The sequence below is a fragment of the Salvia splendens genome, chromosome 16, assembly GCF_004379255.2.
Source record: "Salvia splendens isolate huo1 chromosome 16, SspV2, whole genome shotgun sequence".
NCBI lineage: Eukaryota > Viridiplantae > Streptophyta > Magnoliopsida > Lamiales > Lamiaceae > Salvia > Salvia splendens.
Window position 1 is genome coordinate 16,304,022 of NC_056047.1, and position 25,027 is coordinate 16,329,048.

At 37.2% G+C, this 25,027-nt stretch overlaps 2 protein-coding genes and 1 long non-coding RNA gene across 7 annotated transcripts; 2 read left to right on the forward strand and 1 right to left on the reverse strand.

Moving 5' to 3' along the window:
* The first annotated feature begins 360 nt into the window (after window positions 1-360).
* LOC121772318 lies at window positions 361-3,250 on the forward strand. 2 transcript variants are annotated; one of them, XR_006044328.1, is made up of 4 exons: window positions 361-725; window positions 1,582-2,124; window positions 2,210-2,432; window positions 2,840-3,250. It is a non-coding gene; the product is annotated as an uncharacterized LOC121772318 (long non-coding RNA). The 2 variants fall into 2 exon arrangements; XR_006044327.1 differs by having other exon boundaries at window positions 370-2,124.
* Window positions 3,251-3,345: 95 nt separating this feature from the next.
* Window positions 3,346-7,479, reverse strand: LOC121772317. Of its 4 annotated transcripts, XR_006044326.1 has the most exons (8): window positions 7,329-7,479; window positions 6,892-7,244; window positions 6,246-6,806; window positions 5,226-5,271; window positions 5,063-5,147; window positions 4,713-4,974; window positions 3,921-4,630; window positions 3,346-3,823 (listed from the first exon to the last, which is right to left on the reverse strand). XR_006044326.1 is itself a non-coding variant. In XM_042169359.1 (3 exons), exons 1-3 carry the CDS (start codon window positions 7,375-7,377, stop codon window positions 6,759-6,761), a joined length of 450 nt encoding a protein of 149 aa, XP_042025293.1. In that variant the 5' UTR covers window positions 7,378-7,479; the 3' UTR covers window positions 5,933-6,758. The 4 variants fall into 4 exon arrangements, 2 of the variants coding, with proteins under 2 accessions (XP_042025293.1, XP_042025292.1); XR_006044325.1 differs by having other exon boundaries at window positions 5,063-5,271; XM_042169359.1 differs by lacking the exons at window positions 3,346-3,823; window positions 3,921-4,630; window positions 4,713-4,974; window positions 5,063-5,147; window positions 5,226-5,271 and having other exon boundaries at window positions 5,933-6,806.
* A 9,828-nt stretch (window positions 7,480-17,307) lies between these two features.
* Window positions 17,308-23,582, forward strand: LOC121769816 (CSC1-like protein At1g32090). Its single transcript, XM_042166577.1, has 11 exons — window positions 17,308-18,070; window positions 19,677-19,829; window positions 20,114-20,249; window positions 20,716-20,817; window positions 20,909-21,028; window positions 21,137-21,217; window positions 21,305-21,645; window positions 21,943-22,188; window positions 22,334-22,658; window positions 22,745-22,978; window positions 23,186-23,582. The coding sequence occupies exons 1-11, from the start codon at window positions 17,754-17,756 to the stop codon at window positions 23,324-23,326; spliced, it is 2,196 nt and encodes a 731-aa protein (XP_042022511.1). The 5' UTR covers window positions 17,308-17,753; the 3' UTR covers window positions 23,327-23,582.
* The last annotated feature ends 1,445 nt before the right edge of the window (window positions 23,583-25,027 follow it).

Genomic DNA, 25,027 nt, shown 5'->3' on the forward strand with positions numbered 1-25,027 from the left:
CCATGTGCGAGCTCTCATGTAATTTTGGTACATCAGTAAATGCATTTTTCGTAGCTAAGAAAGGATGTCCCAAAACGACTAGTACATTTGAGCTTCTCGAATAAATATAAAGGCTTAGATTAAAACTAGAACTCAAACTATGTATACTCTTACTCTATTGTAATCTTGTTTAGCACCAATTGTATATATTCTTACTCTCTAATCTTGTTTAGCACCAATTGTACATGAGGTGGTGAAGTTTTCGATATCCTTGAACTTTGTAGGGATTGTGTCAGTCTCCCAGCTTCTCTTCTTTAGGACCACATTCTTCTGAAACATGACATTATTCGGCATTTGTTGTTGAGCTTCCACTAGTTATTAATTATTATTACCTAAGATGTCGGATTTCTTTGGGTTGCAAGAACTCTCGCCCAATGACAAGTCAAAATAGTGTATATTAATAATGTATGCTCAAGTTATATACATAGATTAATAAATAAATATAATAATTCTCGAGACCTCGTCCTTGAATATTCATAAAAAATAATTTATCCTCCTTGAATTATTTTAGTGCTATATCATATCAGTGGTATAGTGCCGATTATTTCAGGTCCACTAAAATTGAAGTATTTAATGGTGTATTGCGTATATTATTGCTGATCTGATCCGAATTTGTTTGTTCTATATAATGTTTGTGTAAGGTTTTGCATCGTTAAGCATACTACCCAGTAGATCGACTTCACCAGGTATGCATTTCTGGGCTTATGTACTCATGAACATCTGCCGACTTTCCTTAACTAGGATTCTTTACCTAAATTCTGGGGATTCTTCCATGCCTTAATCCCAAAGTTAATTTTGACGACGAGCTACCGATTCTATTGTGAAATGGATTTTTATGCTTGGAATGGATTTTTTTTTACAGAAAACTTGTGAAATTTAAGGAAAACTTAAGGTTGATGTGTGATAGTGTGTGATGCTGAGAAGTTTATTTTAATGTCCTAAATGCGTTGTTACCTTCTTCCTGCTTTTTAATACCCCATAATGTCCTAAATGCTGAGAAGTTTATTTTAAAACTCTTTCCCATCAAAGAAGTGCACAACTCTGCAGAGAGCTTGAAAGTTTGACAACAATATTATGTGCCAGTGCTTCTGTTTGGCAAAAAGAGTTCAATGAATTGTGCTTGTTACCTTCTTCCTGCATTTTAAATATCTGCATTCGATCTTGCTCAGATGTAAATCATATTAACACATAGACATCCTTATCTATTTTTCACACCATTTATGAAGCTATATCCTTGTCTAGCCTATACTACCTCTCTGTACAAACAGAGACAACCAACTATATCTTTCTTGTTGTCTATGCTTATTGTTTATATGAATATTTAAATTTGGTTGTGTGTTGACCATGCTGTGTGTTGAGGTTGCTATTGAGATGTTTCTGTGTTTGATTGCTGGTATTTGGATGTCTTCTTCTATACCGCTAGCTGTTGTGTTTGCTTTTGTTGTTATTGAGATGGCTGTTTGATGCAAATTTGGGATGATCTTTTCTTGCACACGGCAACCATGTTGCCGTTGTTTCTAATTTCGTAACCTGTTCTTATAGGATGGTTAACGATAGATAGAAAAAAGAAAGGAGACGGAGGCCGTTGTCATTATGGTGGAGGACATTGTCCGTACCCAGTAACAGGATTTGCTTGCATTGTTGAACATGGTTCGCGCAATGATTTCTTCGCAGAATAGGGGGATGGGGCGGTCGTGCAGCAGTCGCATACAACATGAAAACAAAAGTCCCACCCAAGTTAAGCGCATGGACCGACTGTTTGGTGTAACTGACAAGGACTGCATCAGCAATCTCAGGATGGACTGCAACGCATTTGGGCGGTTGTGTCGTATCCTCCGAGACATGTCCGGATTAGTAGACCAAAGATATGTCAGCGTCGAGGAGCATGTTGCCATGTTTTTGAGTACCATTGCTCATCACAAGAAAACTCGGATTGTTGGGTTCGACTTCATAAGGTCAGGATATACCGTCAGCCGTTACGTTCACCGGGTCATGCGTGCGGTTATCCATCTACACAGTGTCCTTTTGGTGAAACCAAGTCTGATTGATGATACGTGTGACGATCCACGTTGGAAATGGTTCAAGGTAAACGTAATCCATTAAACAATACGTTTTTGTTGCCATGTTTTTTAAATAAGTTATTTATGAAACTTGAATACGACCGGTGCAGGGATGCCAGTGCACTAGACGGGACATACATTAACGTAGGTGTTAGTATATCTGATGCACCTCGGTATAGGTCACGCAAAGGGCAGATCTCTACGAACACACTTGCAGTGTGTGGCAGGTTCTTACGATTCGTGTACGTCCTACCGGGATGGGAGGGATCATGGCTGATTCCTGCGTTCTCCGTGATGCTGTGACTCGTCCCAACGGACTCAAAGTCACCAGAGGTAATTAGTGTTGATATGTTAGAGATCACCAAAATGAATTCGAACTACTTCATCTCAGAATTTGAAATTTTATGTGTTGAGATGTTTGGTCGTCAAGAACATACAGCTAATTATTTATAGATATCTACTGTGCTTATTTTTATCCATATTTTTTGTGTCAGTTTTTATAATCTTTAACAAAATTCGAAAATCATACTATCTGTGTCACCAAAAGTAACAAATTTCCGTTAACAAAATTCCAAAATCATACTATCTGTGTCACCAAAAGTAACAAATTTCCCGTTAACTCTCGTGTAAACACTCTTTTGTTTAATCTTCAATTTATTTGCTTGTGGATTGGTCAACATAATTATATGCAGTTACAAATCCGAGTTAGTGTTCATTGGTGCAACGTTTATACCTTGCAGGATCATATTACTTGTGCGATAACAGCTATGCCAACAGTGAAGGCTTCCTTACAATTTTGAAGGGAGTCAGGTACCATCTTAAGGAATGGGGGCCACAACATCAGAGGCCGACTAGTCCACGAGAACTCTACAACATGCGGCATACCATGGCACGGAATGTCACCGAGCGTGCCTTTGCCATCTTGAAGATGCGGTGGGGAATATTGCGGAGCGCTAGCTTTTACCCCATCCAGACTCAGTCCCGTCTCATCATGGCATGCTTTCTCCTGTCCAGACTTATGAGGTGCATTTTGTTGTGTTTATTTAATTGGTTATCCCCTTTATTTTTGTTGTTTATGTTTAGATTGTGGTGATTAACACACAATACTAGGATAATTGGTTCTCCTTAGAGGATTACTTAATTGGTTATCCCCTTTATTTTTGTGGTGTTTATTCAATTGGCTTTCCTTAGAGGATTAATACACAGTACACTCAGGGACACAAATATTTTAAACAAACTAGGATAACACGATTAACACATACACTGGCGGGAACAACGACCATACAAATGTGCATATTTTGAAGCCACTAACATATCCATCTACTACCTCTTAGACAATACCCATACACAACTTAGCTACACAAATTAACCATGCACAAACAAGATGCAAACACATGAACAAACAACAAACCCCCCGATCCCCCTACACGCATGATGCCCCGCCTTTGTGGACAATCAAGGCTGCATGACGAGAAGGTCCGTCCTTAAGTCTGCACACTCACGATGAAAACAGTCCTACGGGCCTTAACCAACTCGAACTTTAGGATAGTCCCAACCCCAATGTCATTTGCTTTCACAAAGGCGGAGAAACCGTTTGTCACCCGAACCCGCGACTTGTTGACTTTGATAACCACATCCCAAGAATTGCGACCCATCTGGAAAGTGAATTCGTAAGCACCCGGGGGCTTGCGAATGTATGTTTCCCAAAAGGATTTTGGGATTGACTGCACCGCACCAACATTTTAGAAAAAAATGTTAGTAGTCATGTCGTTATGTAAATTAAAACACTATAAAAGGGAGTATTCGACCGCGACAACTTACGAGGGCCAAGGACAGGGGGGTACGTTCAATTTTCTTTATGAACATTGGACCGACGGTCTTCGAATACGTCACCCTTTTCCACGATGTAGCACCTAACTTCAAATCGAGGTCCGGGGCTGGGGCGGAGCCTTGGCCAACTTCTGTCTCTACCACGGGAGGTGGCATGTCGTCATCTGCGCCAGGGAGTTCCTCCGCCGGTGGTGCGGGATCCACCAGCTCAACATGGGGCTGTTCAACAGCCTCAACTGCTGCAGCATTACCCTCGCCGTTGTTGACTTCGACTGGCCCTTCGGGTAAAACGGCATGGGTCGCGGCGGCAACCTCTGCTGCGGCAGCATCCCATTCCGCGAAAAGTTTATTAATGTCCTGAGGTTAAGGCCAACACTGGAGCTCTCGACCGATATGTGTCTCACCGACATGTGTGTCGAGGATTGGGATGTGCAATTCTGCAGCAACTTCAATTTCTTCAACCGGTGGCAAATTGTGTGCATCGACCTCTATCAGGGGCTGGCCATCGCCTTCTTCTGCCGTTTGAGGTTCGTCGCCATCTACCATTACCTCTGCATCTTCCACTATGTCAAAGACCTCGGCTGCAGGGTGGGGCATGTTGGCGGCCGCTGCCATCGCAGCTGCGGCTGCATCCTTCTGTGCAAAGAGTTGTTGCATGTACGCAAGGGCGTCGATTCCTTCGACTTCTACATTTGCGACAACTACATCAATGTAAGGTTAATTTATTCTCTTATTTTCATGTAAAATGAGCCGAAAGGATACAGACATCAAATTACAACATACTCTGATCGTCAAAAAACATTAGTTGAGGTCCGTACGCGATGAGGATGACAATGAATAGTCCATCGCTTTGATAGGCGAACATCAACTCGTCACCCGGTTGGAAGTCGACATGTAGTACAAAACTTTCTCACCCTCGGCCGAAACACCATGTGATTCCCTCCAAACACAAGTCGACGAACCAATGAGCTTGGTTCGGAAGGGCTACTCGACAGAAGATTGGGAGGATGACGCCATACACAGAGACTCATGATGCTGGCAGTGGCTGCGTTGTGGAAAAAAAAAACAACACTTCATCGTACACGTCGCAAAAAATAGAATTTGAGCTCATATGATGAATCGAGAGTGCATACCATTCGTGTTCGGTTGATGGGGCCGTGGAATGTGGACACAAATGGGGGTGGCAGCACAGGAACCCCATTGATCGCATTGCAAGAACTAAATGCCCATGAAAAAAAATCAGAAAAAAACAAACACCCTAGTCGCTCAAATGAAGTAAGAGACAAGGTATATCACTTGATAAAGTCGCGAGCTTCTCCTGCCATGGCTGGATGGATTGATGCTGTCGATGGGGGAGTGTGAATAAGAGTTAAGAAGCTTTTTTGGTGGAGAAAAGGTGTGAACAAATATGTGCATAACACCCCCTATTTATATTGAAAGCGTTTGGGTAGTGTATTCACTACCATCATCGCAAGCGTTAATGGAAGTAGAAATGTGTCCACATCAAATTAATTGATAACCTACATATATGGGGTGTATATACGAGAGTGTAAATAAGGCCAGGGGGAGAATCATGACAGCACAAGGAGGGTTGCTGATCACAAATTCTCTAAAGCAAGTCATACTCAAGATATGGTATATTGAAATAGAGTTCAGAGGGTATCTTTTGCTAAATCGGGCTGATTGGATGGCAACCTCCAATGGATCCCACAAGGAATAGTAGGAGTCGAATAATGGGAGTGGTTGAGGACGACAGAGTGGAATAATGGGACTCGGTTATTTGCATCTCGCGTGGCGAGCTTCCCACTCGCCACAAAGTTTACCATCGAGTGTTAATGGTGTAGAATAAAATAAACTTGTTCCTTCATAACTAGTAGAGTTTTTAAATGCATATTCCTGAGCTTCACACTCGCCACTCTGCATGTTCACATTTATTTGGATATAATTAAGGAAGCACGGCAGTTTGTTGTAATTTTCTGTCCCAGGTGCGAAAAAAAAGGGGCTACAATTCGGATGTAGGCGTCACATTTAAGACAACATCCCACCAATGGAATAAACTCCACAACGGGAAACATATTCCGCTACCAAAATAGATACATACATTAGCATATAATAGCATTCAATAGACCCAACTACTTCGTCAACCAAGTTGGAAAATTGGTTGATGGAGATAAACTTAAACCCTACATATCATACCACCCCATTAAGCATGCAAAAAAAGGGGTGTAAACCCACGCCCATATAGCAACCTAAATCCAGAACACCATCCTTCAAAACCCCTGTTTTTCCTCCAAGATATGGAGTATGTAGTCGTACCTGTCAGTGATTGAGAAACCGATAAATAGGTCCAAACGTTCTGGCTCATTCACGAGAATGTCTAGCGCCATAAACCTGTGCTTCTGCGATAGGAGAGGGATATCGTCAAGCACCTTGCTCTCGACTCACTTTGTACTTAAATCGAAGTCGTAGTCGATGCGAGAGGATAAAGTCCGAAGGCGGTCACTAGTATCCTCATGTATCTTCGTCATCACATCCAACATAGACTCGAAAACATCCTCCGGCTTCCTCTTGCGATTGTTCTTCTTGGCAAAGCTTGGGCTCTTGAAGCTTTTGGTGTCGGTGTCCGTTGGGAGCACATCAGTTATAGCTTCAAAGTTGAGGGCCTCATCGATCTGTGAAGAAGTCGTCAACGGTGTAAGGAGCCATGTATGGCTGTGACTCGTCAGCCACGGATGTGTCATTCCCGTTCAGCAGCTCATCAGTCTGGGTCAAATCCTCTGCCCGCACCCCGTTGCCTCGATCCTTCCCGAATATGGACTTCCAATCCTCCTAGTATGGCCACGACTTGTTGCGCATTGTTTTTGCATTGCTGTCGGCCTACGATTCCAAAAAGGGAGATAAATTTAGGTCACCATAAGAACGACACATATGCAGGTATAAAACATAAGATGTTAAAATCCACCTTCACAATTTGTGCCCATTGCTCATTGTTGCATTCAATCTTGTAGTCGTTGTTCGAGTTGAACCCGACTCCGCTGCGATCAAGTATGGTAGACAGAGCGCCGTACTCACGCTTCCACATTGTGATCTTCGAGTTAATGTGTGGACTCACCTTTAACTCTGTGTCAGGGATCTCGCGCTTCATGACCTGGTACACCCTAGTGGCGTAACCATTGCGGAAGCCATTATCAGATTTCCATCCACCGGCGACTAGATCATGAAGCGCGACCAACAAAGCCTCCTCCTCACGTTTACTCCATGAACGGCGTGTTCGATCGCCCTTCACCTTGTCGGCATGTCCACCACTTGCAACACCTGAAAAAGAACTCATCCTATAACTGTGCGCACACGAACGAACGAAATATAGCAGAATTTGGTAGGGAAAGAGATACAATATACCAGACGGACTTCCCTCGTATGTGAGCTTTCGCTGTCCCTTTGAAGCCATCGAAGAAACTGCAATTGGACGATGACGTTTAGAGTGAAATTGCGATGAAAACCATGTACAGAGGGTGTGCTTATATGGTGGAAAGGTGGAGGATATGTCGGCAAATTGGGTACTAATCCGCGCCAATCTGCAGAATTAGCAAGGACAGTGAAGGGTGTAGGAGTCATTTCCTCCAATAAAGTAGGGACATTTTGGTATTCACAATATTTGTAATTATTTTCCTTGTACAAGGTCGCTGCCTACCAAATGAAGGATTAATCAATAAAACTTAGTCTACCAAATGAAGGATTAACCCATATTACTTATTTCTAATCGCAGCAAAAAGATTAATCTGATTACTTAGTAAAACCCCATAATAGTTGATTGTTTGACGTAATTTTATCGGAAAAAATCAATAATTTTAAACAAAAATATATATCGGTTCTTCATTTTAACTCGTTGGAATTTTGTACTGCGATATATGTTTGTTAGAAATAGAATTAAATAATAATTTGACACGTTTAAATCGCTTGAATATATATATATAGAGAGAATCGTGATCATATGATAACCCCTAAATATCATAATAACCCGATAACCAAATCCGGACCACACATATTTCTAATTATGCGGTTGAGATTCAAACTTAGATTTACTTCATAAAAAAAAGCGCGGGGGTAAAACTGTCATTTCTCTCATTTAATTTCTAAATTTTGCCAAATATCACGTAAAATGATAAAATGATAGGTTTATTGCATAAAATGATAGTTTTGAGATTCAAACTTAGATTTACTTCATAAAAAAAAGCGCGGGGGTAAAACTGTCATTTCCCTCATTTAATTTCTGAATTTCGCCAAATATCACGTAAAATGATAAAATGATAGGTTTATTGCATAGAATGATAGTTTTGCCGGATAGAATGATACTCTGAGTTGATAAAATGATACTTTTGACTTACTGATAAAATGATAAAATGATAGGTTTATTGCATAGAATGATAGTTTTGCCGGATAGAATGATACTCTGAGTTGATAAAATGATACTTTTGACTGACTGATAAAATGATAAAATGATAGGTTTATTGCATAGAATGATAGTTTTGCCGGATAGAATGATACTCTGAGTTTATAAAATGATACTTTTGACTGACTGATAAAATGATAAAATGATAGGTTTATTGCATAGAATGATAGTTTTGCCGGATAAAATGATACTCTGAGTTGATAAAATGATACTTTTAGCTTATAAATGTTAGGTTTACTGCATAAAATGATAGTTTTGCCGGATAGAATGATACTTTCAGCCGATAGAATGATAGTTTTGCCGGGTAGAATGACACTTTCAGCCGATAGAATGATAGGTATTTTTGGTGTATAAAATGACATTTTTGTTTAATAAAATGATACTTTTACCTAATAAAATGATAATCTAAGCGGATAAAATTACAGAAACCTTATAAAAATGATAGTTTTTCCGGATAGAATGATACTCTAAGTTGATAAAATGATACTTTTAGCTTATAAATGTTAGGTTTACTGCATAAAATGATAGTTTTGCCGGATAGAATGATACTTTCAGCTGATAGAATGATAGTTTTGCTGGGTAGAATGATACTTTCAGCCGATAGAATGATATGTATTTTTGGTGTATAAAATGACATTTTTGTTTAATAAAATGATACTTTTACCTGATAAAATGATAATATAAGCGGATAAAATGACAGTAACCTTATAAAAATGATACTCTGAGTTGATAAAATGAGACGTTTACTGCTTTGTAGGTTTGTATATTATGTATTGTGCCGATTATATTAGGTTTATTGCATAGAATGATCGTTTTGCCGGATAGAATGATACTCTGAGTTGATAAAATGATACTTTTGACTGACTGATAAAATGATAGGTGTATTGCATAGAATGATAGTTTTGCCGGATAGAATGATACTTTGAGTTGATAAAATGATACTTTTGACTAACTGATAAAATGATAAAATGATAGGTTTATTGCATAGAATGATGGTTTTGCCGGATAGAATGATACTCTGAGTTGATAAAATGATACTTTTAGCTTATAAATGTTAGGTTTACTGCATAAAATGATAGTTTTGCCGGATAGAATGATACTTTCTGCCGATAGAATGATAGTTTTGCCGGGTAGAATGATACTTTCAGCCGATAGAATGATAGGTATTTTTGGTGTATAAACTGACATTTTTGTTTAATAAAATGATACTTTTACCTGATAAAATGATAATCTAAGCGGATAAAATGACAGTAACCTTATAAAAATGATACTCTGAGTTGATAAAATGATACGTTTACTGCTTTGTAGGTTTGTATATTATGTATTATGCCGATTATATTAGGTTTATTGCATAGAATGATAGTTTTGCCGGATAGAATGATACTCTGAGTTGATAAAATGATACTTTTGACTGACTGATAAAATGATATATGTTAGGTTTATTGCATAGAATGATAGTTTTACCGGATAGAATGATACTCTGAGTTGATAAAATGATACTTTTGACTAACTGATAAAATGATAAAATGATAGGTTTATTGCATAGAATGATAGTTTTGCCGGATAGAATGATACTCTGAGTTGATAAAATGATACTTTTGACAGTCTGATAAAATGATAAAATGATATATGTTAGGTTTATTGCATATAATGATAGTTTTACCGGATAGAATGATACTCTGAGTTGATAAAATGATACTTTTGACCGACTGATAAAATGATAAAATGAGCGAAATTCAGAAATTAAATGAGCGAAATTTGGATACGTAAATTTTATCATGAGCGAAATGACATATTTACCCCCGCGTTTTTTTTATGAAGTAAATCTAGGTTTGAATCTAGACCACGTGATTTTAAAAATGTGTGGTCCAGATTTAGTTATAGGGTTATTACGAAAATTGGGGTTATCATTATAATGCACCCATATATATATATATATATACATATATATATATATATATATATATATAGGATAGTATTCAATGTCGAACTAATTTTAAAGACCGAACTAGAGAACAAATCTCATCCACCCTTTATTCTAATCTAACGGTTAATTCATTATCAATTTTATCTCATTTGTTTATTCAATTAATATTACAAAAGGGTTGTAATGGAAATTCATAATTCATACGGTTATTGCTTTTCCATAATTCATGCTAAGTTAATTAAGGAAATTGGATCAACATTATTGTGATTCACGATTATTTGGAACTGAATTTTGCATTCCACACCATCGCTCACACCTTCAATTACATCTCCATCACCAATTCACGCCTGCAAGTAGATGAACACGTTTCAATTCTGCGCCTGCAATTAACGCACACCATGTCTTTAATTCAGTGCCTGCAATTACATCTCCATCGACTGCAATTCAATATATGCAATTTAGCACAAGCAATTACATTCACCATTTGCAATTTAATCTCCATTGATTTCACGCCTGCAATTACATCTCCGACTGACCTCGAGTCGGTTACCGCCCATAACTCGGCTCCCAACACCGCGTCTCGGCCCTCCCTACTAGCGGTTCAGCGTTGTTGTTCGGGCACTGTCTCGAGGTCAGTCCCGGGTTGAAATTCACCCGCAACTCGGCCCCAATGTATTGTGCCACCGCCGCAGCTGCTACAATGTTGTCGTTCAATCACTTCATCTTATAATTACTGTACTTCATCTTATAATGAAATAACTTCATCCGAGAAATGGAAACATGTCGGTTAAAGGAACCAAATTTTAACAGTCCAAAACAAATAACTTCATCTTATGATATAATTTCTTCATCTGTTTACGAAATGACTTCATCTTATAATGTAATTAATTCACTGTATATAGTTAAAATGAACCATCAAACAAATCGAAACTCAAATCTTGAAAATCAACTCACCACAAAATACACTAAAAATGAATCGAAATCAGAAATTAAGGTATGCAATCACTTCATCTTATAATCACATTATTTCATCTTATAATGAAATAACTTCACCTGAGAAATAGAAACATTTCAGTTAAAATGAAACAAATTTCAACAATCCAAAATAAATAACTTCATCTTATTAGAAAATCATTTCATCTTATATTATAATCAATTCACCTTATACAGTTAAAATGAATCAGATTTGAACCATCGAAACAAATCAAAACTCATATATTGAAGATCACTAAGAAATCCCGAATTGAGAATTAGTTCCACAATACTAGCAATTTGATTCACCATAATACATAAACAATTCAAACCAATTGAAGTTTAGTAGAACCAAATTGATAATCAGTGTGAACCGAATAAGATTTCAAAATACATATGTAAAATCTTTATCGATTGGTTTAATATACAATGAAAATGGATAGTGTATGCTTGAATTAATCTTCTTGTTTTAACTTTCGCCAACATCGCATCTATTTTCCCCTTCATATGTAGCTGTGCGCCTGGCCTTGATATTCCTCTTCGCAACAGGCTTCTTGGCATCACACTTCTGGTCTAATACAATTGAAAATACACATATTAATCAAATATCCAAAATTTATCCCAAATAATAATTTAATATCTTCATATTATAATTTAAACCTTCATAACGTAACAATAATTTCATCTTATATTTTATTACTTCATCTGAGTATTTAATAACTTCATATTTTAATTTAAACCTTCCAAAAAAATAATCCAAATTTGAAGCAAACAAATTTTGAATCAAATCACTTCATATAACAATGTAAAAACTCCATCTTACACTTAAACCACTTCATCTTTACTGTAATCACCTATCTCTTGAATAGTGTTCATTAACTCCAAAAATCATAACCAAAATAGTTAAAAAAAATAAAAAAAAATGTAGACAACAATTGTACCATCCTAGACAGTAATCTAAAGACATCGATTGATTTATCTTACCAGTCGTTTCCTCAATCACAGGCGGCAATCTCGGGTATGGCCTACTGGTTTGCGCACCTCCAACCTTTACACAAGCAACAGTTGTTTTACACGTGTTCAACAAATTCATTACAAAACATATATCTACACTTCACCAGAGACTAAATTCCAATTACAGAATCATCTTTACAACAGAAATAAGCAAAAAAGAACAGAAAATACTAACCACAAATACACTAAAAAATGAATTAAATTTCAAAATTATAGTATAAAATCACTTCATCCTATCATCAAATTTCTTCATCTTTTAATGTAATAACTTCACCCAGGAAGTGGAACATTTCAATTAAAATGAATAAAAAATTTCAACAATCCAAAATAAATAACTTCATCATATGATATAATTTCTTCATCTTAAGAGGAAATCACTTCATCTTACATTGAAATCAATTCACCTTATACAGTTAAAAAAACATGAAGCTTACTAAATTAACGTATCACTGAACTCACCACCACCAGATCTGGAACACAGATTCCGCTCATCGACAACCAAAATTCAAGACTTTAGTTTGTAAAGTTTTCATCGAATGGTAAAATTGTAGAACAAAAATAATACCGTTAAGTTTGGATCACCTTGTGTCCACCATGGTGATAATTGTTTGATAACTAGGGATAAGAAAACAAACCGATTTGAATGGTGCTGACGCGGTGGGAGAAGACGATTAGAATCGGGCCGCCGCGGTGAGGGAGAATACGATTGGAATCGCGCCGCTGCGGTGTGGGAGAAGATTATTGGTATCGCTCTGCCGTTGTGTTGGAGAAGAACACAACAAATACCGTTCAACTTGGCCCGCCTTGTGCCCACCATGGTGAGAATCGACAGATAGCTAGGGTTGAGAAGGAAGACGGAAGAATCGATTCTTGAAGATGATTAGAGTACAGCGCCGCATTGTGGGAGAAGAAAGTGGGGATTTTTTTGTTTTACCCTAATTCATACTCTCATGAATTACGCATAATAACTTTCACAAGGTTTGACTCATATACAAAATGACTATACTGTCCCTTGGATGAACTAATTAATTGACTGGATGAATGACAGAATTAAGATGTAGTAGTTTTAATCTTAGCCATCAAAATTTAAATCTAATGATCAAAATTTAGTCTCTAGTTCTACACTAAGGAGGTGTTGTGCATATAAGGGGACCCTATATATATATATATAGGGTTTTGATCTATGTAAAACTAGATTTAAATACAGAAACGCAGAACAACGTAGGGTACTTGTAGGTCATAGTTAGTTAATTTTTAGGTCATGCTAACAAAGCATGACCTAAAATGATCTTAGCATGACATTAAACTCAAATATTATAATATTACCTAAAATTTCTTAATTATGACATTCCTTGTTTTTGGTTAATTATTCACCATTAGATCATCTAATCCTAGGGCCAAGATTTGGCCTGCATTTCTGGGTTTAAATGCATTTTTATTTTGATCATCTCCATATATATATATATATATATATAGGGATGTATTCATTTCCTTTTCCTATATTTCCTCCTTTTTCCTTCTTAATATCAGCCATTAGATTAGAGAAATGGACGGTCAAGATCAACATTGGGTAATTAATCCCGTGTTGCATTATTTGTCCTATTTTGTGCATTATGAGGGTACAATAGTAATCTAATAATGGCTGGAAACCGCTACGAATAATGCACCACATGGTCACGAGTAATGCATATAATTGACTATATAATGCACAATATGTGAACTGCAATGCATACGAATAAGATGTACCATGTTATGATGTTTGGACACACGTTTCTTGTTTCCCCTAAGGGTTTAATAAGCTTAGGGGCTAGGGTATAGTACGTAGACACGTATGTAATCTTCACATGGTAACGAGTAATGGATATAATTGACTATATAATGCACAATTTGTGAACTGCAATGCATACGAACAAGATGTGCTGTGTTATGATGTTTGACACACGTTTCTTGTTTCCCCTAAGGGTTTAATAAGCTTAGGGGCTAGGGTATAGTACGTACGCATTAATAACAAATTATAAAACAATACGAATAATTCACCAAATTGTCACGAGTAATGGATGTTATTAACTATATAATGCACAATATGTGAACTGCAATGCATACGAATAAGATGTACCATGTTATGATGTTTGACACACGTTTCTTGTTTCCCCTAAGGGGTTAATAAGCTTAGGGGCTAGGGTTTAACTAACTAAGACCTAAACGTTTCTGTATTTAAATCTAGTTTTGCATAGATCAAAACCCTATGTGTATATATATATATTCTCACAATCGTATGGTTTGTAGCATTATGCATAATAATTAATCGTATGATATGATGATTATAATTATTAATGAGCAAGTATACATGCGATATTGAGTTAAATATGCAATTGTTACCACAATCCCCAAAGCTAAGGCTGTTTAATGATAAACTATACACGGGCTTGATATAATTATAATCTACGTATTACTATAATTATTGTAATCACGTGGAAATATATCGGATGGTTAATATTTTACAATTTCATATATATCCACATCCACCTTATTGTTGAAATATCACATTAGTTATTACGAATGTATTAGTCCTATATTCATGTATAGATTTTAAATATTAGAGTAAGTATATTATGCAATTATTAGAGCATCCACAACGGTGGTGGGAGTGAAGGCCGTCGTCCGTGCCAGCGGCGAGGACGAGGACCGCCGCCACTGCGCTCGCGCCGCTGGCACGGCGCTGCTCGATGCATCGAGCAGCGCCGTGCCAGCGAGCAGGCGACGTGGCGGCTTATGATTGGGCAACGGCTTTGAATTATTTTTTTTATTTTAAAAATCATTTTTAAATTATATAAAATGATTAAAAAAAATTCCAAATCCCAAAAATATGGCCATTTTTTTTCCCGTTTTTCTGATTTTTTTTTTATTTCCCCCCCCCCAAAATCATGTATAAATACACACATTCATCATCCATTTATCACATCAATTCATCTCCCATTCATCTCTCATTCTTAATTCTCATACAAACTATCAACACATTTATCCCTCATTCAAAACCTCAAATGGATTTCACCCATATTATGACGGAAGCGGAACGCGAAGAACAAGAATACTACGAACAACATCGTGCCGCTTACGAAGCATATGTCGCGGCGAATACCCCCGCTCCTCCTCCTTAACGAACCAGATCAAATCGGCGCTACATTCATCGTTTTTAATTTTTAGTATTTTAATTATGTAATTTTTAATTTTTTAGGATTTTAATTATGTCGTTTTTATTTTATTTGTCATTTGTAATATTATTTAGGTTTTTTTTAATGAATTTTAGTATTATTGAAATGTTATTGTTTAATTGAATTTTAAATTAATTGTACTCGTCCTTGCAGAAGAGCACAACTGTGGGTGTTGTGCTCTTGCCAGAGAGCAGGCAGAAAAAGTAGGGCCGGGCCCACAACCGTGCCGCTGGCAAGAGCACGGTTGTGGATGCTCTTATTCTCTATAAATACAATAATTTTGTTTTTGAAGAAATCAAATTCGAAAATAGTCGGTGGAAATAAGAAAATTTAATAAAGTACTACTCAAATCTAGGGGTGGGGATTTGGTCGGTTCGGTTCAGACCGAACCGATTAGTCGGTTAACCGAATCCCATTTTCTCCAAAATCTAGAACCGGAACCGGAACCGCACCCTTTGTAGGTTCGGTTCCTTGAGGATCGGTCCTAACCGGCAGGTTCTTCGGTTCCACCAAAGGAACCGAAGGAGAGAACATCAGAGTGGAGTTGGACAACAGCCTCGTCGGAGAGAGCAGCGGTGTGGAGAGGGCAGCAGCCTCGTCGTCCCCGGCGCGAGAGAGCAGCGGAACGAGGAGAAAGCAACAGCCTTGTCGTCGCCGGTGTGGGAAAGAGCAACGGTCGGCTTGCTAAAAGAATTTAGATGAGAGAGCTCCCGAGATATTTGACTTGACATTACTGTAAACACTTGATAATTTTTTCATGGAAGATAAGTCCATGTACCTATATCATTATGGGATATTTAAGTTATTTGCTAATGCTCCATATTTATCTAATACGTTAAGTTCTAAATTTTAATAAACAAAGTAGTTGTCATGAGATTAGTTATCTCTCTGATTTGTGTATTCTCTTGTCTAAAATGCAGACGAATTATTGGGACATAGAGTTTGGTTTCTATCAAATTATTTGAAACTTGAAAGATAGAGTTTATGAAATTAAAATGAATCTATAAAAAATCAAAATTAAATACACTAATCGGTTCTAACCTTTTGGTTCTCGGTTAGAACTGAGAACCGCCTAAATCCTAAACCCACTAACCGGGACCGAACCTTAACCTTATTTTTTCGATTCTCGGTTAACCAATAACCGGAAAAATAAGGTTCGGTTCTCGGTTAACCAAGAACCGAGAACCGTTTCCCCCACCCCTACTCAAATCGATTAATTTAATTTAGTTAATTATAAGGTCGGTAAAATTTCTAACACCCTTTTTTTGAGTGCTATTATAAAATAATCAACGGAATAACCTAAACTTCAATACGATACCTAACCCTCCACAATTGCAAGCAAAACAACCTTTTCCAAATCCAAATTGAACAACTGAAACATCTCATTTTAAAGATAAGATTGGCCACAATTGCTTTCTGTATAAGCAAACAGAATCGTGCGATCTATGTTTAATTCAAATCATAAACATATAAATTTCTTTAAATCGAAAGATAATTATTATAATTGACATTTAAAAACGAATGAAATTACAAATGGGCTAAACTTGTGATAATAAAAGTAGAAATATTCCCACACATTTCAGAAATCCAAAGGAGTAAAAGGAAAACCAATTAATTCTATTTTGTTCCTCTTTCATTATCTTTAATAAAGATATTCTCTATTTAATTAATATTCCTCGTCTATTAAAAAATGACTAATCTTTATCTCAATGAAAAGGGTCACATCACACCGCATGTTATGGAAAATTATACACAAAAAGGGCACACAAAATAAATATTTGTACAATATAATAAACCAAACACCACTAATTTCGGAAGAGCAACTTTCTTTTTGATTCCCCACCGCTTTTCCACGGCGTCGCGCCGCCACCGGAGGAGAAGAACCCAACGTTAAAAAACAAAAATTACAATAAAGCAAGAATTCCTCTGCCTGTTACAGACCACGACAGCACAAGCACAAACACAGAGCCTCGTTTAACTAAAAAAACAAAATAAAAATAACACACACAAAACCACCACCTTTTTACTCAATTGCTCCCCTGCCATTTCCAATTCCAGAAGAAACATCGGAATAAGGGTTTCTCAGATTTCACACACTAATTAGGCAGCCCCAATCCCCATCAACCACCACTTTTCAGCAATCTCACCTCAAAAAATACGTTCTTTGCTTTCACCAAACACTCTCTCTCTCTCTCTCTCTCTCTTAATTCTTGGAAAAAGGTAGGTTCTTGAAGTTCGGCCGAGCTGAAATGGCGACGCTGAGTGATATTGGGATGTCAGCTTTGATCAACATTCTGGGCGCCTTTGCATTCTTGCTTGCGTTTGCTTTGCTGAGGATTCAGCCGCTGAATGACAGAGTGTATTTCACCAAGTGGTACATTGAGGGGCAGAGGAGCAGCCCCAGCCGCCGCGGTGATGGGCTAGTGGGAAGATTTGTCAATCTCAATTACAGGACTTACTTGACTTTCCTCAACTGGATGCCTCAGGCCTTGCAGATGAAAGAGCCTCAGATTATCGAGCATGCTGGTCTTGACTCTGCTGTTTTCTTGAGGATTTACAGACTTGGGTAATTTTGAGATCCCATTTTTTATATTGGTTTTATTAATGAAAAGTGTTCTTGTTGTTGGATTTGGTTGAGATGTGACTGTTTTTTTTGTTGTTTATGGAAATGCGTATGATTTTAATGCACAAGCAAACATAACTGTATGAAGGGAGTAAATCTTTAGTTTGAAAATTGAATTTCAGAGGAAGAGTTAGAAATTTGGTTTTGGAGGGAAGTCATTATTTCTGCCGTTTTCTTGAGGATTTGCACACCCGTACTTTCAAGATTCCATTTTTGAGATGTTTTTGGATGAAAATTGTTCTTGTTGTTTGATGGTTTTGACTATTTTTGTTGCGTGTGGAAATATTTTGGGAGGATTTTGGTTTTCTTGTTATTTGGTAGTTGCACGAGTTTCATATTTGGAACAGTTATATTTTGGAGTAGCATGTAGAAAACGGAAGGCCTATTTTTAACTTGTAATATTACTAATAGATTTAGCTTTGGACTGAAAGAGACATCAAATATTGGTGAAGATAGTGCACAAACAAAACTGGATGTACTGAGTTTTAAATTTGTGGAGTGACCAAATTGAAAATCTCTCAATCAAAAAACATGTTGTAGGGAAGTTATTATTTTTTGGGTGGACAACTGAACATTAGATTATAGTCCAAGTGTTGGTTGTGACTTGTGTTTGTTGCGTATGAAAATGTCGTGGAGATTCCATTGGGTTTTCATTTTTTGTTATCGCATGACTTCATGTTTAGAATAGTTAATTTTGGAGTGACATGTACAAAATGGAATGGCTATTTTTAGAATGTGTTAAGACCTTTAGTTTTGGAGTAATTTTTATGAATATAATGCACAAGCAAAACTGGATGAACTATTTAGTTTGTTGAGTTACCAAAAATTGAATCTAAGATAGTTTCAAGAAAAAATATTTTGAAGGGAAGTTATGTTTTGGTTGGGATATTGGAATATAGTCAAACTGTTTGTTATTATTCAGCAGTCATGTAGTCTCTCTAAGAATGCAAAACAAAAAAGGAAAAATAGAGAAAGCATCCTGCTGGTGGCTCATTTCTTCCTCATCTTAGGATAATCATTGTAAAGCTATTCTTGTAGGACTTGAAACTCGAGTAAAACATGCTCTATTTGTCTCTTGAATGTCTTAGAAGAGATATCGCAGCAACTCCATAGATATTTTCGTTGGACTAAGGAAGAATTAAGTATTTTTTCAGCTTCCAATTCATCAAATTTAGTCTTTTGGATGATTCACTGTGCTTATCATTCTGAAGCTTTGGGGCGTTCAGTTGCAAAGATGGAGAGCAATCTTGAATTATAAATTTGTCATAGTTTTTTAGTATTTTCATAGCCGTACACCTCTTATGGTCTTTGTCTTCCCCCGTGACATGATTTCCATGAAATTGTATATTCGTTTATACTCAGCAGAATCAATGGTGTATGATTCCGCCATCTAATTTACATTTTTTTATTAGACTCTGTTTACAATGAATCTGCTAATTTTGTTTCCAGACAGCCACTTATGTTTGATCTTCAATGTCGTGTTATCTTGAATTTGCAACAGTCATTCATTTTAACTACCTCTAACTTGGTTATTTTTTACCACTGCCAGATTGAAAATATTCGGACCAATAGCCATTGTTGCTGCAATAGTACTGTTTCCGGTGAATGCATCTGGTGGCACTTTGTTTTTTCTGCAGCACGACTTGGTTGTTAACAACATTGACAAGCTCTCTATATCTAATATTCATCCCAAGTCTAATAAGTAAGTTGATGCTTTTTATTCTACACAAGATATTGTGTAGAAAGTAGAAACATTTTCATGACCTTTATTATCACTTCAAAAATGAGATGGAACTCTTCAGCAACACAACAAGGTAGAATTGTGAACATGAAATTCAACTTGCTGTTCACTTTTAAGCAGGTCTAGTTGTTATAGATGATGAAACAACTTTTTACCCAATCTCTGGATTTATTGTGCATTATTCTCTATCTTCTCTTTATTATTCTAATTTCGATACGTAACCCAGTACCACTACGTATTTTCAGGTTTTTTGTCCACATTGGCCTGGAGTACTTATTTACATTTTGGGCTTGTTACATGCTTTATAAGGAATATGATAAAGTTGCATCGATGAGACTGAGTTTCTTGGCTTCATGTGGCAGGCACCCTGCTCAGTTCACGGTTAGCCTTTTTAAACTTCAATGGCTATTGTTATCGAGTATAGTAATATAATCATGCCAAATTGCCTGTACTAATATGAGCCGGGAATTTAACTCTTTCGTCACATATACAAAGCCCCCTGAACTTGCTTATTGGATTTATTTGCAGTAGAAATATGATCAACCAATTGCTTGCAAGTTTCTGTACTACTTATAACAAGCCTCACATATGATCCAAAACTCACTGCAGCGCTGATCAACAAACACAATAAGTTGGTAGCCGTTAGCTCAAAATGAGCTATGTAGTTCATAGAAGTTTCAACTTTGACACTGAGAATTGTATATGCTTGTCACACTGAAATGACCATGTGTTTAGGGCTGTGCTTGTAAATGCCAACATGTGATATAAAGTCTAGTTTATAAGTCTTTGTTGTAAGTGTTTGTTATAATTACAAGCTACATGTGAAGTTATGAACACTCTTTATCAGGTTCTAGTGCGGAATGTTCCTCGTGATCCCAACCGCTCAATATCAGAAACTGTTGACAACTTCTTTCATAGAAACCATCCGGATTACTATCTGTGTCATCAGGTAGTAGATTGCCCCTCACTTGTCTAGACACTTCAAATTACTTTTTTTCATACAATCGACCTGACTATGGCTTATTTTTTTTCCTATCCAGGGTGTATACAAGGCTAAAAAGTTTGCGAAACTTGTTAAAAAGAGAATTAAGCTTCAAAATCGGCTCGACTACAGTCAGCTGAAGTTTGAGAGAAATCCAAAAAAGAGGCCTACTAGAAAGGTATGCTGCCTGTTTTGATTGAAATTTGGAACTCTTTGAGCAATATATTATGAGGAAACTATGTAACCATTCCATTTTCCAATATATTACAATGTTTTCGTCATTCAGAAAGGATTTCTTGGACTTTGGGGTGAAAGGGTTGACTCTATTGATTACTTCGAACAACAAATTAAAGATCTCGATGAGCAAGTAAGTGTGCTGACTGGCTTCAGATAAGCTGCTCGGATTCATTTGTATTTTTCATGTTAGTATCTTGCTGATTTATATCCTTGCCAGTTGACAATTGAACGAGAAAAAGTTATAAAAGACCCTAAAGCCGTCACTCGTGCTGCATTTGTGTCGTTCAAAACGAGATGGGGAGCAGCTGTATGCGCGCAGACCCAACAGAGCAAAAATCCTACGCTTTGGCTGACTTATTGGGCCCCCGAACCCCGTGATATCTATTGGAAGAATCTGGGGATACCATTTGTTTCCCTAAGCATTCGTAAACTCATCATATCAGTAGCTATGTTTGGATTGATCTTCTTTTACTTTATACCCGTTGCTTTCGTCCAATCATTGGCCAATATTGAAGGACTCTCAAAGGCAGTTCCTTTTCTGAGGCCAATCCTTGACAGGTAATAGAATCTCACTGAAAATTATTACATTTATTCTGATCTTGTAGTTTACTTATATTTAAATGTGTCCATCATTATTTATTTCCCTATGTATAATTTTGTATTAAAAGTAAAGAAAAATTAGTCTTTCTAGAGTTTAGGTTGAAAGGTCATGACTATTTCTTGATTTTAGAAGGCCTGATTTGTTTTTCTTTTGTGTTGTACGTCTATTGTGAAACGAGTGCTTGAGAGACGGGCAGAGAAATTCGTTTCTAATTCTGTTAATTTATAGAGTAAAGCAATTCACATGTTCTGCAGGAAGCTGGTGAAGTCGTTTCTACAGGGCTTCGTTCCTGGTCTGGCTCTCAAGATCTTCTTGCTTCTTCTTCCTTCGATTTTAATGATGATGTCGAAGATAGAGGGGCACGTTGCAGTATCTGTGTTAGAACAAAAAACTGCTGCAAAGTACTACTATTTCATGTTAGTCAATGTGTTCTTGGGAAGCATAGCGACTGGGACAGCGTTCCAGCAACTCAATGCTTTTCTTCACCAATCAGCAACCGAGTAATATTTCCTATATCTCTGATGGATATCGTCGTTTTTTTTTTGTTAAGAGGATCAATAATGGTTCCCTATTTACTTGCATGTGACTAGTACACTGTCGTATAATTGCATGCCTTTTTGTCTGAATGAAGTATTTTGGTTGCAGGATCCCAAGAAACATCGGTGTATCAATACCGATGAAAGCTAGTTTCTTTATCATGTATATAATGATCGATGGCTGGGCTGGAATTGCCGGAGAAATCCTCCGGTTGAAACCACTAGCGTTTTTCCACCTAAAGCGGATGTTCTTGGTGAAAACTGAACGGGACTTGGAGAAGGCCATGCGCCCTAAAGGAATCGACTTTCCAGAGACTCTACCAAGCCTTCAGTTGTATTTCCTTCTCGGCATTGTATACATGGCTGTTACTCCGATCCTTCTTCCGTTCATTCTGGTCTTCTTCGCCTTCGCCTACTTCGTTTATCGCCACCAGGTACGAAAGAGTCGAATTCTTTACCATTCTCGTATTGGTGTTATTGAAATTCATTTTTAGTTATGGTCGGCGTTGTTATCGCGTAGGTCATCAATGTGTATAACCAGAAATATGAGAGCGCCGCCGCATTTTGGCCGCATGTTCATAATCGAATCGTCGCTAGCTTGGTGGTATCACAGCTACTTCTAATGGGGCTATTGAGCACAAAAAAAGCAACAAACTCCACTCCTTTACTTGTGGTTTTGCCAATTCTCACTCTCACCTTTCATAAGTACTGCAAGCATCGGTTCGAGCCGGCTTTTCGAAATGACCCACTCGAGGTAAGATTGTAAACCCTAAGGCCTAAGGGGGAATTGAACCCTTATCGGGGATGATGCACCATACATCTGGATCGGCCCCAATTAAACCCGCCAAGTGGGAACCGACGAGCGTTAATTGGGGTGGATCTTGATGTACACACACACCAGAGTTTGATTTTTATGTAACACAGAATGTGAATATTTATTTCTTGATATTCCCATTTTAAGGAATCAATGAGCAAGGATCTTGAAGATGGAGCTACTGAATTAGATGGTGAGTTCAAGTCTCAGTTGATGGACGCGTACTTGCACCCGATTTTCCACTCCATCGAAGGAGTCGAGGATGAGGTCCGGATCGAAAAGAATTAAACATCCAAAGGTGAATCGAGGTATAAGTTTCTTGAGGGTAGAATGACTAATTGGTAAGTAAATTGTGGGGACATATGATAAGTAACAAAGTAAGGTGTAGTGTAGCTCTATGTTGTTATTTAAATAGTTCAGAGATGGAGTATATTATAGTGGAGTAGTATTTTTCGAATTCTAACACCATTTAAATGTTGGGTAGGGTTGTTAATTTTGTTGACTATCTGCCTATTTTGAATAAAATGTGTATGCGTCCTCCTCAGTGTGGTTTTCGTGGGTCTGGGGTGTGTGTTGGGTTTGGCTCGTGCCAAGCCGAACCCGACACATTCTTTAGATTGGACCCGTTTGTACATGAGTCCATTTAGAATTTGTTTCGAGCATTGATTATTGAAGGTTGATGGATATATAGGGACGAACTCAAATTAAACGGCATGAGAGAATTCCCTTTAATTTATCCTATTGAAAAATTTGTCACAATTTTAACGGTAGTGTTGTAATTTTGGCTCCTTAACTTAAGTCAAAAATAAAAATCAAGTAATTTGAATATGGCATGTTTTTATTTTTAAAAAAAATTACAACTATTTAATTATATATTCTAAGAACAAAAAACATTAGAGCATCCACATCCATGCTCTTTGTGCTCTAATGTTTTTTGTTCTTAGAATATATAATTAAATAGTTGTAATTTTTTTTAAAAATAAAAACATGCCATATTCAAATTACTTGATTTTTATTTTTGACTTAAGTTAAGGAGCCAAAATTACAACACTACCGTTAAAATTGTGACAAATTTTTCAAAAGGATAAATTAAAGAGCATGGATGTGAGTCTGGACCCACTTTTATTAATTTTTTACTCTCTGCTCTTCTCCAAAAGCACAATACTCACATCCATGTTCATCCGCAAGAGCATGCTCAAGGGTTCCACCATTCCATTATTCAATTTAAATACTTCAATTACTAAAAACATTTCAACAATATTAAAATGCATTAAAAATATCTGATACCATTACAAATTACTAAAAAATTAAAAATTACATAATTAAAATCCTAAAAATTGAGATTGACAGAGTTGTTTGGTATATGGTCATTTTTTGTGTTTGAAATGATAGTATTTATCGATGAAAGTATGAATTTTAGGGTAAAAATAATGAAAAAATAAATTAAAAGTGTGAAAAAATGGATATATTTTATTAGGAAGTGGGGATTTTTTTTATTAAATCTGAATTTTTCAGATTTTTCCAAAATTTTTAAAAATAATAATAATAAAAAATGATAAACCTAAAGCCAACCAGAGCATGTCACGTCGGCTACTCGTGCTCTTTCCGTTGGCACGGACGTGCTCTATGCATAGAGCATGGTCGTGCTGTCGGCAAGAGCACATCGGCGGACACAGGCGTGCTCTTGCCGACGGCACGGACGGTGCTCTTGCCAAGAGCACCGTTGTGGATGCTCTTAGTCCTTTTTAATCCTCATACGATTCGACTAGAGCAGGGCCATGCCGTCGGCAAGAGCACAGCGGCGGACACAGGCGTGCTCTTACCGACGGCACGGACGGTGCTCTTGCTAAGAGCACCGTTGTAGATGCTCTTAGTCCTTTTTAATCCTCATACGATTCGACTCCTAACCATTTGCAACCGCCAACCATGTACCTTTGTGATTCAATCAACGTCAATATTTTTAAATATTCTAATACCTTCAAATTATTC

Coding starts and splice junctions, on each gene's coding strand:
- LOC121769816 (XM_042166577.1), top strand. CDS start 17,754: ATGGCGACGCTGAGTGATATTGGGATGTCAGCTTTGATCAACATTCTG. Junction 20,818..20,908: donor ATTACTATCTGTGTCATCAG/GTAGTAGATTGC, acceptor TTTCCTATCCAG/GGTGTATACAAGGCTAAAAA. Junction 22,659..22,744: donor ACTTCGTTTATCGCCACCAG/GTACGAAAGAGT, acceptor GTTATCGCGTAG/GTCATCAATGTGTATAACCA.
- LOC121772317 (XM_042169358.1), bottom strand. CDS start 7,377: ATGGCTTCAAAGGGACAGCGAAAGCTCACATACGAGGGAAGTCCGTCT. Junction 6,807..6,891: donor AATGGGCACAAATTGTGAAG/GTGGATTTTAAC, acceptor TTGGAATCGTAG/GCCGACAGCAATGCAAAAAC.